Below are 14,942 nucleotides of genomic sequence, written 5' to 3'. Positions count from 1 at the left end.
AAATCCATGCCAGAGGCATTGGCATGGAATATGTGCCATGTTGGATCCCCATCTATAGCGTGGATCCGATGTCAGCATCGCGCCACGTAGCATGCCACGCTAGCCGTAACATCTGTGCCAGTAATGATCGCATAGACACGGTCTAAATCCGTGCCACAAACTTTGGCGCGGAGTTAGGGGTCAAAACCCGAAATAATTTTGCCATTGATCCAGTTTCAGAAATAGTTTCTGAAAAAGGTGGAAAAAAACACAACGGAAGCACATTGCTGCCGGTAACAAAAAATCGAACCGGTCGGGTACTTGGAACGCTCACTCCCACCTTCTTGTGCGGGCTGACTCCCTTTCTTTCTCACCTAAAATATAATACTCGAAACATATATAGTAAATAAAATGACCTTATATACAAATTAATTCTTAAGTTATTTAGTTTTTATATGGTACTAAACTTAAGATTTAATTGGTATACAAGCCTATTTTATCTACTATATATGTTTCGAGTATTATATTTTTAACACATTTCAGGTATTTGATGCCATCCAGTATAATTTACTATATATGTTTATTATGAATGCATCTAAACGAAATATTTTTTTCTTGTCAAACTTTATCAATTTTAAAATATTTGTCCTTAATGATCATGATTTATGTTACATTTCTCTATTCTTTATTGACACGAGCTCTAGTTATTTTCAGTTGTAGATGTTTTTTAGTAATTTCTATAATAAGTTAATATCGAACTAGAAAAAGCAATATCGAGATGTTGAATAGATAACTATTATTATTTATTATAGGAAATATTATACATTTGTTACTATAAGCGAATTTATGTATAAATAAGAAAAAATGTTTTAAATTGATCTGGAACATGAATTCGTCACAATACTTGTATTTTGTTTTTCTAAAAGATAGAAAATATATTAACTAATATTAAGAAAAAATATGTTTTTTTACATAAATCAATTTAATAACTTCTATAACCAATTTAAATTTATCTCTCCGCCTGCGTGGCTGCTTTGCTAAGCGGACTCGTGCCGTCTGGTTGGTCGCACCCTGCCGTCCTCCGACCTCCGTATCCGCGCCGCAGCTTTTTCGTACGCCCTGACCCCGCGCAGCTAGCGCCGGACCCCGAAACGACAGGGGGGACAGGCCGCGCGCTGCTCCGCTCCGCTCAGCCACCCCGTTCGCATGGCCCCTTCTCTCGTTGCCACCGTCTCGCCTCGCCTCGCCTCGCCTCGCCTCGTCTCACCTGCACTCCACGAGTCCCGCACGAACGCACGGCGATGCGCGCGCGCTGGTCCGGTCCGGTCTGCCCCTGCGTGCGTGCGTGCGTACGTGTGAGGCGCGTGGATGCACGATTCGAACGAGAGCGAATCAAGTAGAGGAAACCGTGCGTGCGCGCTCTTTTTTTTTTTCCACACCTCCTAAATTTCAATAAATTTTAGATGTCCAACATTTAGGAGCGACGATCAAGCGATAACGACCATCGTGTATGTCATGACCGGTGAGATTTAAAGCTCGGGTGAGGATTTTTAAGATCGTCGGTATGCTTTTCGAGCTTAAAGGGATATCCGAGAAACAGGCGAGTTCGATGAAGGAGACGAGCAAAGGGCAACAGCCGCAGTCTGCGAAGGACGATCGGTGGACTAGGTCGGTGGGGGTGGGGATGTTGTGGTCTGACGGGGCTAGTTTAACATGATGGCGGGTGGTGAGTGTGGATCTGACGATAGAACATCTGTCATTCGACAGTCAGATACGAGCGGGATAGAAAACGCTGCAGGAGCGATTATGTGAGCTGGAGGAAGAAGATAGATTAGCATCATCTGATAAATAGCAGCTGCTTTTTTTAGTGTTTACAAGACACACAACGTACGTCCCGGTGTAAATTCACATGGAGGCTTCACGGACACTCGACATGCATGCGCATACCGCCTTCCCGACTGTGGCCACCACACTCGTCCCTACGTCTATCTAATACATGTCCGTCGTCATCTCCATTTCCCACTTTGGCACACCCTCACTTGGATCAAAACCACCGCCGCCGCTTTCTACATGCATCATATCCATCCTCTCCGTGGTAACATCAACACGAACTGATCTGTCACTCTCATCGTCAACAACCTTTTCAAAGCCTAGCTTGCGCCTACCTTGCTAAGCCTTAGGCTTTGACACGGCCCTTTCCTTTTTCATGATGCATGATTACCCTAGCTTGTTGGCACCCAACTTGCGCAAGCCATGAGAAACTCGCCGGTAGAGAAGGAATAGCTCGTTCAAGAACCGTGCCGAAAGGAAGGAGAAGCCTCGTAGCCCATGCCCATTCTTACCCTCCTCGGCTCCGGCGCCATGAGCTACAAGGCCGGCGGGTCCGTTTGCACCGGCCGTAGCTCGCACGCGCGAGGTGGTCCGATCCGATCGATCACGTTCACCCACCCCTCCTCCAAGCACATCCTCCTGACACGAACCGTCGAACCGTACCCGTACGTACCAGCGCTGCCTGCAAGGCCGGGCGAATGCAGCTTTTGTCTCCTCCCTGGCACGCACGCCAACACATGCACGCACCCTGCACCTGCGCGCATGCATGGGCGGCATCTTGCTGGTACTCCTGCAGACTTGCCGTTGATCCTTGTCCATCTGATATGACCATGACCAACTATATGTCTATATGCCGAGCCGGCCGGGTTGATCAATGGAACCCGTCCGGCTGTTCAATTTGGACAGTCTCTTTTTTGAAACAAGAAAAGGCCAGGAGAAGCTTGGATGCCCAACTGCGCTAACATGAAATAATCCCTTTTATGGTGCTTCGACGGTACCGGAATCATACAGGGGGCGGGCATAAAATCACCAGAAGACTACGGAGTGCTAGCTCGGTCGGTCGAGCTCGAGCATCGACACCTCTACGTTTTTGTTTCGCCATCCGCAAGCTATATATGTATGTCTCCACGAACTCCACCTTTTTACATTGACGCTTCCTAATCTTTAGATATTTGAAATCATGCGAGATTTCAGCCGACGTTCGAATGCCACCGGCGAGAAGAAGTTAGGGTTCGGAGCTTCCATTGGTGAGGATTTGTGCCATGTGACCTTAGAGGGAGGTTAGTGAATGTGGGGGTGGAGCGGCGAGGGGACAAGGGCACCATCAACCGCGGGCTAGGTGACAGACAGCTGGTGGGCCAGTGTCGATGCTGGAGAGCTCCAAAACGGAATGGTTAGCATGGCGAGGGTGGCGGGTGAGACAAAGGTAGACCAGCGGTGCTAAGGAATGAGCTCGCTGAAGATTGAAGGAATTATTAGCTTGGCTGGATGTTAAAGAAAAGAGGAGAAAATAGCTGGTTGATGATTAGCAACTCCCTTTTGCATTAGCGCTCTACCTAGCTACTCGTCATCCCTATAGCTCTCACTGATCGTCTGTCCATGCCCACTAACACACGGGACACATGTCTCCACCTTGGCACACGGACCCACTCGTGAGCGACCCCTCCCCTCACCTCCGGAGAGCGTCATTTTCCGCGAGTGTGAACCCCCGGCGGTCCCCGACCCGCAGCACCTGCCCCTAGGTCCCTGACACACCAACAGGTGCCAGCAGCAAGGGATCCTAACAAATGGCGGCGACATGAGCCCCACCCCCACCACCTTCCGGGTAGCTTCTCTCGGCTATCGCCGGGCACGTGTCTAAGGATTTCAAATCAGACGATGACGAGGTGTGCTAATTCATGCGTGCTTTCCAACACACACGAATTCCGATAGCTAAACGACAAGCCTCTGCCACCACCTCCGCCTCTGGCTCCGGGTCCCTCGACATGCTACCCACCACCTGTTCCTCCTTCTTCCTTGCCTCCGACGATCCTCGACGTGCTCGCCCCCGCCCTACCCTCCTCCACCGTCTCTGGCAGCTCCCCGCCTGATCCGCCAACGCCGCCAGCTACCACCCTAACCCGACGTTGTTGGGCTATTGTTTTCACGCCCTCACCGCCAATGTTACCCACTGGCGATCCTACACCGCCCGGCCAGCGACACCCCCCCCCCCCTTCGCCCAGCCTTAGCCCCCCATCGCCCGCCACCTCCGCCTCACCTGCGACTGCCCCCGAACCTCCTCTAGGCCCGCCGACTTGGGTTATCGCCCCCGAACCCCGAACCCTAACCCCAAGTAGGACACGCATAGGCTGTCAGGTGGGCCAAGTCACGGGCCCCAGTGAAACTGAAATTTCAGACGGTAACGAGCGTGTAGGTACTGTAGCATGCACGCGGCTGGGGGTTTGGGGTTTGCCATTTCACAGCGGCCCGGTTGCCCGAAACGGCAAGAGGGAAAGTACTCTAGAGCGCAAGGCGACGAGGTGGAGGGGGCAAAAGCTGTGTCCAGTACGGGGAGTGGGTAGAGGCCTGAGAGAGAGAGAGAGAGAGACGAGGGGTACTTGCCCTCGTTCCCGTGTTGAGTAGTGAGTGGTACAAAAGGGAGAGGATCGTGCAGCATCGGTGGAAAAGCGGAGGCGATTGTTTTGTTGGAGGAGAGGTGGGGTGGTGGAGAGTGAGGAAGGTTCTGGAAGCCGTGCGTGCGTTCGTGCGATCCCGGGAGCCGGCCGGGAGGACGCATGGGAGAGGTGAGTTCGTGAGGCGCTTGCAGGGGCAATGGTTTGATTCCGCGCACGGGTGGCTAGTTAGTTTGGTGGGGTTTTTGGTCCGCGTTCTCCTCGTGTGATTCGTGGTGTTTGGATTCGAGTTTCCTCGCGTTCCTCGCAGAGGTGGTGTGCGTCATCGGCGGTTGCGGGGGTGGCTTCGTGCTGCCGATGGTTCGCTGACGTCGAGTGCGTGCGTGCTTCGGTTCATGTGGCGGTTGGTTTTATAATTTTCATGGCGTGAAGTGCGATTTGGTGGGGGTTTCGCGAGATTCGGGGGTTTCCCCGGGGGGTGGGGGGGGGGGGGCTTTCCTGCGATTTGGTTCGGCTTCTTCGTCCGCGGCCCTCGTGGGTTTCGCCGTTGGGTGTCTCCCAGCTCGCGCTCTGTCGCGGGGCTGCAAAACCCGGGCCTTTTCGTGGATTTTTTCCGTGCTACTTTCGGCTTAGTTTGATGGCTGCTTCTGCTCCTTCACCCTCCGCCGCGCCTCCTCATTTGGACGGGGTTCCTGAGGATTCCGCCGCGTTTGAGCTTTTCTGGTGGCTGGTTTTAGGGTTTTTTGGGCTTTGATTCGTTTGGTCGCGATCCCCCCTCCCCTGGAGATTAGATGGAGGTTTCGGATCGCCATTGTTTGGGTCGATGGGTTCTCGCCTTTTTTTTTTCTTTTTGGTGCCGTGATTTTGAATTTTTGATCGATTTCGGCGGCGCTGTGTCGCATTCGCAGCCGCACGTGTTGATGGTGGGGGATGAAATCTCCGTGCGATTTACTGGGAAGCCTCTTCGCGAGCTCCCGGACTCTGTTCGCTTCATGTGCTCCCCCATCCATTCCTATATTCCTGCGCACTCTATGTTTGTATGGGTTTCTTTTTGCTGCGATTTCATATTAAGAAAATTGATTACATATATCTTTAATAATGTATTTAAAATAATATATTTAAAGTTGATCATCTTTATTTAGTTATAATAAAATCTTGCAAATACTAAATTTTATTATAAATTAGTCTACGTGACACATATGATCGAAGAATGATTAATTTTAAATATATTATTTAAGTTTGATCAATTTTGAGAGATATAATTAAATTTTCTTTGCGTGTCACTGGGTTTTTTTTCCACTTCCACGGGCTTGATCATCATCTGGGTTTCGGTGTCAGATTCACGCGCTAATGGCGCTCGGTGCGGTTCGATGCGATCCGTGCTATTTTCGGCTTCGCTTTTGCGGGGTTGGGAGGTTCCGTCTGCTTCTCGTATCCAGCGAACTGCTGCCACCATTTCCTAGGTTGTGGATTCGAAGAAATCTTTTGCGTGGCCAGCTTGCTTCGTTTCTGGTACTGCTAGTCTGGTGTCGTGTCGTCTCATCTGGATCTGTGTGAGCTGACCATGGCCATTGTGATGTCCTGATGTGACCGAGCTCGATCAGTTGGGTTTCCTTGTGATTTGAACATGATGTCCTGATGTGAAAAACTCTCGTCTCTTCTGCTTGTTTTTGCTTCTTTCATGGGGTGGCCGATGGATTCGTCGCGTTCCGCGCTTGTCTCTTCTGCTTGTTTTTGCTTGTTTTTGCTTCCTCTTGTGATTGCTGGTTGCGTTTCAGCTCCGTGCAAGGTGGTTGGAGTTGCCAATCTTTGGAGCAAAATGCTGGGAAAGTTGAGGTTTAAGCCAAGTCTTTTTGTGAACCGCGATTTGCTTCGGTACAGCAGTGATATTCATTAATCGGTAGCAATTTTAGCAAGGTGATTGATGCATTTGTCACATTCCATTCTGCCGTGTCTTGGCACCCCGAGGAGGCAAACTTGGATTAGTTTGTTTTTTGTTTTTGTTTGGATGAATTCCATATAGTTCTAGTTGTGAAATTTATGAAGAATCACGAGTTGAAAGTCTTTCTTAGCCTGCTGGTTATCAGCATCTTCTCGTGCGTTTTGTCGCCAATGTTTAGAGAGCAAAATGGAGTGAAAATGGAAGTTCCATGTGTTGCTTGGGCCGGGTAATGTCATAAGATTTCGGAATAAATTGATGATTTATCACTTACAAGATTGATATTTTAATTATAATAGTACTCATGTTAATAAAATATAGGACTACCTGAATCAATACTATAGACTAGAGTGGCAAATAAACAAAGCCACTTCTAGTTCAAATTGAAGCAATTTGATCGTTTTTTGTTCTAATACCATGTGTGCAACGAAATTTCGTCGTTTGAATTTGCAGAATTCAAGTGAAGAAACTAGCGGGACGGGAACCGGCAGCATGGACCGCGTCAAGACCGAGAACTTCTGCCGCGCCGTCGTGGAGGACAACACCGCTCTCCTCCTCTCGGCGGTGGGGAGCTTCAGGAAGGAGGCCCTGGGCCGAATCCGCAAGGGCTCCGACGCCTCGAGGGCGCTGGACCAGGAGATGTCCACGAGGCTGCTCCACCTCGCCTGCAAGCACGACGCGGTGGAGTGCGCGAGGCTGCTCCTCGAGGGGGGCAGCGGGATCACGGCGGCCCCCGTCGACGCGAGGGACCAGATGACGCGGACGCCGCTCCACGCCGCTGCTGAGACTCACTCGGCAAGTTGCATCGAGCTGCTCCTCTCGAAGAATGCTCGTACTGATCTCAGGGTGGTTGATGGGAGGCCCCTTCTCCCGCTTGAGATCGCGCTAATGAGCAGAAGGTATGTGAATGTATTGAATTGCTAGTGACTTGACTGAAATCAGTCCTCAACTTTCCTGTAATAACTGTTTTGCTGCCTGCTTTTCATTCAGAGTTCAAGCGAATTGGTCACTGGACAACCCAATCGAAGATCTTCTATCTTTTCTTCACGGAAGGGTTCGTATCCTACTAGACTTGTCCATTGTTTGATTTGTTTCATAGCTGATCGATAGGACTGAATGCATCTATTTACCCAAAATGGTGACCTGTTTCTATGTGTAGGATCTCAAGGCAGTAAGGCTCCTGGCAGAGAAAACCATAGTGGTTGGGGAGGTTGCTTACAGGTATGCCATGGAGGGACGGGTTCCTGAATTGGCAATGCTGCTTCTGGTGGTTGAAGAGAAGATATCGACACTAGTGAGTGTGGTGATAGAGGGTATCAGAACAAAGAGATCAATTTACAACTCTATCGTGGATGAGGCTTTATCAATGGGAGATGCTTCAGCTCGGGACGGCAATGAAATGAGAAAGGCCCTGCTCTGTGAGATTCAGCTACTTAACCAATTTGGGTCGGCATCATGGAGGGACCACGATGACAGGAGAACATTGCCCCCTCTACTTAGGGCTGCTAAGGTACTACTGCTCGTTTAGTTATGGTTAAATAACATGGTCAACAAACTATTTCGAAATTCGATATGTTGGAAGCAAGTTTTTTTCTTTTACTTCATGTGTTTTCATGATTATATGAAATTAGTACTCGCGATGAAATGTATATACTTTTAGTTACTATGACTAGCATGTGGATTGAGTAAACCAATTTTCATAAAAAAACAAAACTGAATTTTCTCAAACTAGGTTGATGTTAAAGTACCTTAATCATGCTATCACAAGCTGAAGTTTTTAAGGCTACAACTGTATCTCTACAAAGAGTTCTGCTGATCGACCTTTCTTGTGTAGGTTGGAGATATGAATGTCATAAAGATGCTTCTGATGGGAAATGTTGATGTCAATGAAGCTGACTCTGAAGGAAACACAGCACTTCACTGGTGCCTAAGTGGTAGTTCAAGCACACAGGAGCCAAGGTGCTCATCTCAGAATTGCGTTTTGCTAACCATTGAATTATAGGACAGTTGTCTTCTTAGACCTAGTTGTCTTCTGTCTTTGTGCAGGATTGTGTGGCTCCTGCTCAAGAATGGTGCCAGAGTTTTCCAGGGGAACAAACTAGGGCTCACGCCAGTACACAGCGCTGCAGCTAAGGGCAATTACAAGGCTCTTCAGGTAGCCTTTTGTTACTTCCTTTCCAAGTACTTAATGACACTGTTGTGACTAATTGGTTTTATTTTTCTTTGCTCTGCAAGTCACTTCTGCTTCATGCACAAGATTGTGTTGATATACCTTCCAAGACCAAAGAAACCCCATTATTCTTTGCAGTGAAGAATGGTTCTACAGACTGTGTAAAACTCCTTTTGCGTTTTGGGGCTGATACCAAAGCCCGGAACCTACGGTGGGTAAATTGTCATGGTACATTCAAATTACAAAGAATGCTTCTAATTGATGGTTTGATGCACTTAACATGCTGCAATTATTTGATTTGAACAGAAAGCAAAGACCAATTGACGTGGCAACATCCCAGGACATGCGTTTCATTCTTAGCTCTGCAAATGTGGTACCATGTAAGATAGTTTCCGAGATCTACTCTTATTGTGTTCAGCTTAACCATGTGTCTTTGTATTCACATTTCGTTCTTTTATCTTGTTTCATTTCCTCAACTGTGATAGTAAATACAAACCAGAAGGAGTTTTATTGGATGGAAGGAATTTAATTATTTAAATTGCATATAGATTGGTGAAATTTCTGTTGGCATTACTGCATAATTGTGGACATCTAGAAAATTGCTCTTTTGACAAAAATGCGCTCTAGTTTTAGGGAACCATAACTCACCTCAAAAGAATCACGTGATGGAAAAGGAAAGGTGCAAAGAGCTTCTGAATGATGATTATGACAATGATGATTATTATGAAAGGTATGTCTTGTACATTCTACATAATTACATGAACTACAAAATCTTCACTTCTCACCTGTAGTTGCTTTAAATATTATTACAGCTGCACTGGACTTAAGACATCTGTATGCAAGCGTGATTTTCGGTCCAGTAATTGTTCTGCACATGGGCCTAAGAGTAAGAACCAGTATGTTCCAAAACAAGATTCAAAGTTTGTGCCTCGGGTAAGTTAAACTTGCTCCATCTATATCTTCCAACAGTTATTTCTTTGCATGGTATGCTTCTTACAATTTTTTTTAGAATAATCATTGGCCGAAGCATGACTACACACGCAAAATTTTTGTTGGGGGCCTCCCACCTTCTGTAGACTCTGGTAAAGCTTCATAGATCCAGCACTGCTTGGTGTTTAACAAATTTAAACTAATATATGCTTCTAACACTTTCTTTGTTGTTCCTTTCTGACAGAGTACCTTATTGAATTCTTCACTACTGAATTTGGACCTGTGGAGGAAGCAGTAGTCATCGGGATACAGATAGGCAACCGAGTGCAGTCCCGAGGCTTTGGCTTTGTAAAATTTGAAAGAGAGGAGGATGTGATAAGTGCAAAGGAAGCTCATCATGTCTACATGCTTGGGAAGAGAGTGGAGGTAAAGGATGCTGTTGCTAGAGCATCCTTGCATTTAGAAGACCAAAAAGCTACTTCTTTGAGGCAATACATCAAGGAGTGCCCAAAGGTAACCCACAGTGTGGTGGATGGTGAACTAACTGAGGAACACAACCGTCAGAAGCGGCAGCCATTGCCAGAGAAGTGTCTTCCATCTTGGTTCTTTGTATTCAGGAGGTGGTTGCCAGGATTTCTTATGGATGCTACTGAGCGACTTGGAGGAGAGAGGTATCCATTAAGTTCTCTGAAGGGTGATTTCAGAGCAACTTGCAGGATGGAGCTTGATCATACTGCACTTGGTTATCCTAAGCTAAGCGACTTTATGCACTCCCTCCCTGGCATCTGCAGGATGTGTATAGTTCCTGTCGGAAGTGGGCCTGCAACGCACATGGTCCTTCTGCCACCGCTCGCCCGACCGAAGTATGTACCCTTGCTGGAGCCTTACTCCTTCGATCATGATGAGCTCCCAAAATCAGTGTCAGATCATCACTCCCCAAGATCTCCACTTAACGCCAATATCACGGAGGACTCCCCTCATAACACTGACAGCCAGCAGGGTGATGCATGCAGTGAGAGCAATGTTCAGAGCCAGCAGGGCGATGAGAGCAGCGGGAGCAATGCAGAAAGCCAGCAGAATGGAAGTTCCACTGACAATGGTAGCTTACTGGATGATATTCCTGTCAGTACCACAAAGCCCGGTTTGGTTGAGTCTGTAGCTACAAGAAAGCTTGATTTGGTTGAGTCGGTGCCTACAAGAAAGTTTGATTTAGTTGAGTCTGTATCTACAAGAAAGCCTGATTTGATTGAGTCTCTACCTACAAGAAAGCCCGATTTGATTGTGTCTGGACCTCCTCATCAAAAAAATGAATCCGGACCAATACAAAAGCTTAATCTGCTTGAGTCTGGACCTACAAGAAAGCTTGAGTTGATTGAGTCCAGGCCTACAACATGCTTCATTGATTATCCGATTGAAAGGCCAGCAGTAACTCCAAGCAGCCACGAGACTGATATGAGATTCTCTTTCTTCCAGTCACAGTGGGACAAGTACCTGGTAAGAGCTCCCCTCTTGCGAGCTTACAATGCTTAGTATGTTGGTTAAGTTCAGAATAATGTGTTGCTAATACTGTTATTTGTACTTTAGACTCCATATTCCAAGAGTGAATCCTGCATCATCTGTCAATCTTGCGAAGCCGCAATGCAGCTCGTCCCGTGCCTTCATAAGATATGTGTTGCCTGCATGATGAGGTGCAATGTCAGGGCATGCATGACCTGTGGTACTGCTGTAAGTGGAGTCAAGTCTTCCCCTGCAGTGGATGCAACATACCAATATATGGTAATGAAAATTCTTCAGACAGTTAGGATTACTTTTGATGCCCCCCTGTTGAGAACTTGTTTACACTTCTTGGAGACTGTTTGAAAATCTGTTTAGGATCAGGATGCTTAGTGCTTTTTTGCTTGACTACATATTGGTAGGACTTTTCTGATCAGTTGCTGAATATGCAGGGACTCATGGAGCGCGTGTCAGATCAAAGGTGCCAGTTGCTGGTTGTCTGCCGTGGAGCTGAGGCGATTGTCAGATGTTCCCCCTGTATGCACACCATCGCTTGCCGAGGATGCCTCCTGGCCTCAGTGACGTTACTGAAGACCTGCACCACCTGTGGCTGCATGATTGAGCACTTCAAGTTTGCTTGACAAGACTTACCTCTCTAATACAGTAGTACTAAATAGCAAACTAAGATATAGAATAAAGCAAGCAATCCTACAATCTGAATGAGAGATCTGATCCACTCTCTTTTCGGTTTTGCCGCACTTGTGGGATGCGCTAACAGGCTATTTTGGTAGTGGTAGGCGCCCTCGCTCTTCTGAGCCTGAGGTGCTCTTTTTTGCTCCCTTCTCATCTTGCTTAGAAATGTCTTGTCAGACATGCTTAATTGTTATGCTAATGCCTGCTTCTGTGAGCTTGCGACGGAGTGTTCCCTCCGATTTTGGCAAGCTCACAGTATCTATACCATGTAAAGCCCCCTTATCTATTATGGCACTCTTTTCGCAAACCTATGTAAGTACTATCTAAGTAAGATGGATATTTCTGTAGCTTTATCTGCGAAAGTGCAGTGGCTACGGTACTTTTCTGTATGTTCCCTGATGTCTGAATTTGGTATGTTTGATGCTTGCTGCTCTTTCTTATGGATCAAATCAATCGAAGTTCGTCTTTGGATGATCTGTCATATGTTGCATTTTGAAAATAAACCTACCAAGTTCCAGCTGTGAAGGAAATTGGAATCAGTATTGCTCTGTATGGTTGATCTGCACAGCATTATATCACTTGCTTTCAGAATCATATCTGGGTATGGTTCTTTTTTTGTTGAGAAATAATTTTTTCCTTTGAGCAATAGGGTGTGGTTCTTCGATCACTGTTGGAGCTGTGAAGCTTAGTCCGTATGACTCTTTGATTTCCAGTTCTCTGACCCCATTTGAAAACTGTCCTAGAATGTGATGTGTACTCTTTGAAAAAAAAGAGTTCAACATGCAACTATGTATCAGTATTATGGATTTGTACTTTCTGCTGGAAGTTGCAAAGAGACCCTGAAAGCTCTGTTTGCAAACTTCATTTTTTTTTAAATGAACCGTGAAAGCTAAAAAAACTCTGTTTGCGTATGTTCATGTGGATAAAAAGGAAGAGGAGCCTTTGGGGTTTAACTTCTTGGTTCTGTTTCTATGAGCGTGCAGGTTACTGCTAAAACGAAAACGAATGACAGTCAACAGTAACTTCATGACGGTGAATAGTAGATGCGACTGTGATTCCCGGCCGTCCGATTCTGGCGAGTATCTTCTATTAGCCCTGTACTGTAGGATCCTTTCAACATGCTGCGGGGTACAGCCCCGCTTTCTGAATGTTAAGAGGATTTTATACCCCATTTTTGAGAACCTGAATGTTCACAAGATACACACTTACATAGTAGAACGAGTACAGCAATTCCGCACAAGGCAGGCCAAGAAGAAATGCAGCTGCAAATTGTGAACAGTTCATGTAATTATGCATGTTTTTAATCTCTCTCGGTAGAGATCATGTTCTTCTACTTCGTCTCCTCTTTTCCTAGGAATTCAAACTACAGCAAGAACAGTGTGCATGAGCAAGCAGCACATGATCACCGCATGTCGAAGTAGCCATCCCACCGGTGCTCACTGTTGCTGTCCTCCCGGGTAGGCAGACCCCGCTTGATCCTGCCGACCCTCTCAATCATGCTGTCGACTACAACGTCGAAGGCATCCTTGAACCTGCCTGCGTAGACCCTTAGGTCCCTATACACGATGTCGGGTATCATCAGGACGGAAGGGAAATTTCCATAAGGGTAGGCGGACACAATGCTTATCAGGACTGCTTATTTGCATTGAGATTCACGCTGGAGGGATAGCTAAAAACATATGGTAGGTAAGAGAATCAACGGATGGATGAGTATCAGGTGGAAGGGATGGACGAACGAGATAGGATGCGCGTGTGTAACACATTGCGGAGTTCTATTTCCCGGACCACCTACTAGCTCATCGCTGCCACCTCTGCCGCACCGAACCGCCGGAGCACGTCCTCCACCCGTACCGTGCTGTTGCGCATGCCATCCTCTGGCACGAACATCGAGTACTTGGCGTGGTCGGCTGGAAGGTGCACGGCACGCCGACGTCGCTGCCGTGCCACTGGTCGTGTACTCAAGTACGAGCATCGTCATGTTCCTGGCCTTCGGGAGGAGGAGGAGGCGGCTGCCCCAATCGCCGCCATTCTCACGCCGGAAGTCCCACGTAATGCGGTCGCCAATGAGGAAGTGGTCTCGCCCGCCGTGCGCTGCCCACGCCGGCAACACATGGAACCAGGCGGCGAGGTCCTCGGCGAGTGTGTCGCGCACGCGGTTGCTTGACCCCCACAGGTACTGGCCGACGTCGAGCCCCGCATAGTAGGGCACGTAGATGGCGTCGGTGCGGGACGCGTCGGCGATCAGGCAGCCGTACTGCCGCATCTAGTTGTGGAAGATAGTCAAGCTTGAGTTTTTATACTCCTTCGGACCTACAGGGTGAACTGGTTGATGTCGTACTAGCCGGTGGAGGGGAGCACGCCACTGGTGTGCATCAGCCGAGGGCCCATGCTAGCGTTCGCGACGTGCTTGCACATGCATGTCCACCCAGAGAGGGACCGACAGTGGCGGAGCAGGTCGGCATTGAACCGGCTCGGCAGGTCCTGGATGTAGGTGTAGTAGCCGGCGCACCAGTAGGCCACCACCACTGGCTTCTCCGCCCTCGCCTGACGTTCTTGACTACGTTGACATGCCGGTTGCAGCGGTGGTGGCGAAGGCGAAGACATTGTTCTTGCTTGATGCTCCAACAGCGGTGGCGACGCATCAATGATTTCATCACGCTTTGGCAGTGGTGGTGGCAGAGTTTGTGCTCTTTCTCGACGTTCTGGCAGCGTCGGTGACGTGCCAATTATCTCTTCACGCTCCGGCAGCGGCGGCGACGACGGAGTTTCTCTTCTTCCTTGACTTTTCGCCAGCGGCGATGACGCATCAACTATCTCTTCGTGCTCCAGCGCCGGCCGGCGCCGGCCCGTCGCTCCATCGTGCCAACGATTTCTCCAACGCTCACCTGGAAACTCTTGCGACAGCTGACAGCAAGCTCGGGCGGTGGAGGCGCAAAGACGAGGAGCATCCACACACCACAGCACGTCGGGACCGCGAGCGACAGGAACCACCTGCCGGCCCACAGCACCGCCGATACACGCAAGCTCCCCATGGCGCGTCGCCGAACAACTACTCGCCGGCTGACCGTTTGTTAGGTACTGCCTGGCTGGGATGGCTTCAGGCTGGCGTCCCCTCCTGGCTGGCTAGACATCAAGTACAAAAGGCCATCAGAGTGTAGGCTTAGGATCGAACAGAACTAGACTCGAACCGGCTTCTTCCTCATCTACCTCGACTCTTCTTCAACCTCGGCTCCACCGGCGTTCTACTGGACTCCTCCTGCTCCTCCTTCGTTCTTCCTCTTCTTCTACCAGACCA

General features: G+C 48.3%; 1 protein-coding gene and 1 pseudogene across 1 annotated transcript; one reads left to right on the top strand and one right to left on the bottom strand.

Annotated features, from left to right (window-relative positions):
* The first annotated feature begins 2,307 nt into the window (after positions 1 to 2,307).
* LOC133906058 (uncharacterized) lies at positions 2,308 to 11,595 on the top strand. Its single transcript, XM_062347847.1, has 15 exons — positions 2,308 to 2,468; positions 6,200 to 6,257; positions 6,814 to 7,259; positions 7,351 to 7,414; positions 7,520 to 7,870; positions 8,195 to 8,319; positions 8,407 to 8,515; positions 8,596 to 8,741; positions 8,837 to 8,910; positions 9,164 to 9,260; positions 9,343 to 9,463; positions 9,540 to 9,612; positions 9,705 to 10,954; positions 11,045 to 11,185; positions 11,407 to 11,595. Exons 1-15 carry the CDS (start codon positions 2,308 to 2,310, stop codon positions 11,593 to 11,595), a joined length of 3,405 nt encoding a protein of 1,134 aa, XP_062203831.1.
* Positions 11,596 to 13,049: 1,454 nt separating this feature from the next.
* On the bottom strand, positions 13,050 to 14,679 carry LOC133906057 (xyloglucan galactosyltransferase KATAMARI1 homolog; annotated as a pseudogene).
* Positions 14,680 to 14,942: the final 263 nt, after the last annotated feature.

Source organism: Phragmites australis, chromosome 23 (genome assembly GCF_958298935.1).
Source record: "Phragmites australis chromosome 23, lpPhrAust1.1, whole genome shotgun sequence".
Classification (NCBI taxonomy): domain Eukaryota; kingdom Viridiplantae; phylum Streptophyta; class Magnoliopsida; order Poales; family Poaceae; genus Phragmites; species Phragmites australis.
This window is presented reverse-complemented; position numbering and strand designations above follow the sequence as displayed.

What these genes read in the sequence shown, in the direction of transcription:
- LOC133906058 (XM_062347847.1), top strand. Translation starts at nt 2,308, where the DNA reads ATGCCCATTCTTACCCTCCTCGGCTCCGGCGCCATGAGCTACAAGGCC. An exon ending in TATCTTTTCTTCACGGAAGG is followed by an intron (nt 7,415 to 7,519) that starts GTTCGTATCCTA and finishes TTCTATGTGTAG; the next exon opens with GATCTCAAGGCAGTAAGGCT. An exon ending in CCCACCTTCTGTAGACTCTG is followed by an intron (nt 9,613 to 9,704) that starts GTAAAGCTTCAT and finishes CCTTTCTGACAG; the next exon opens with AGTACCTTATTGAATTCTTC.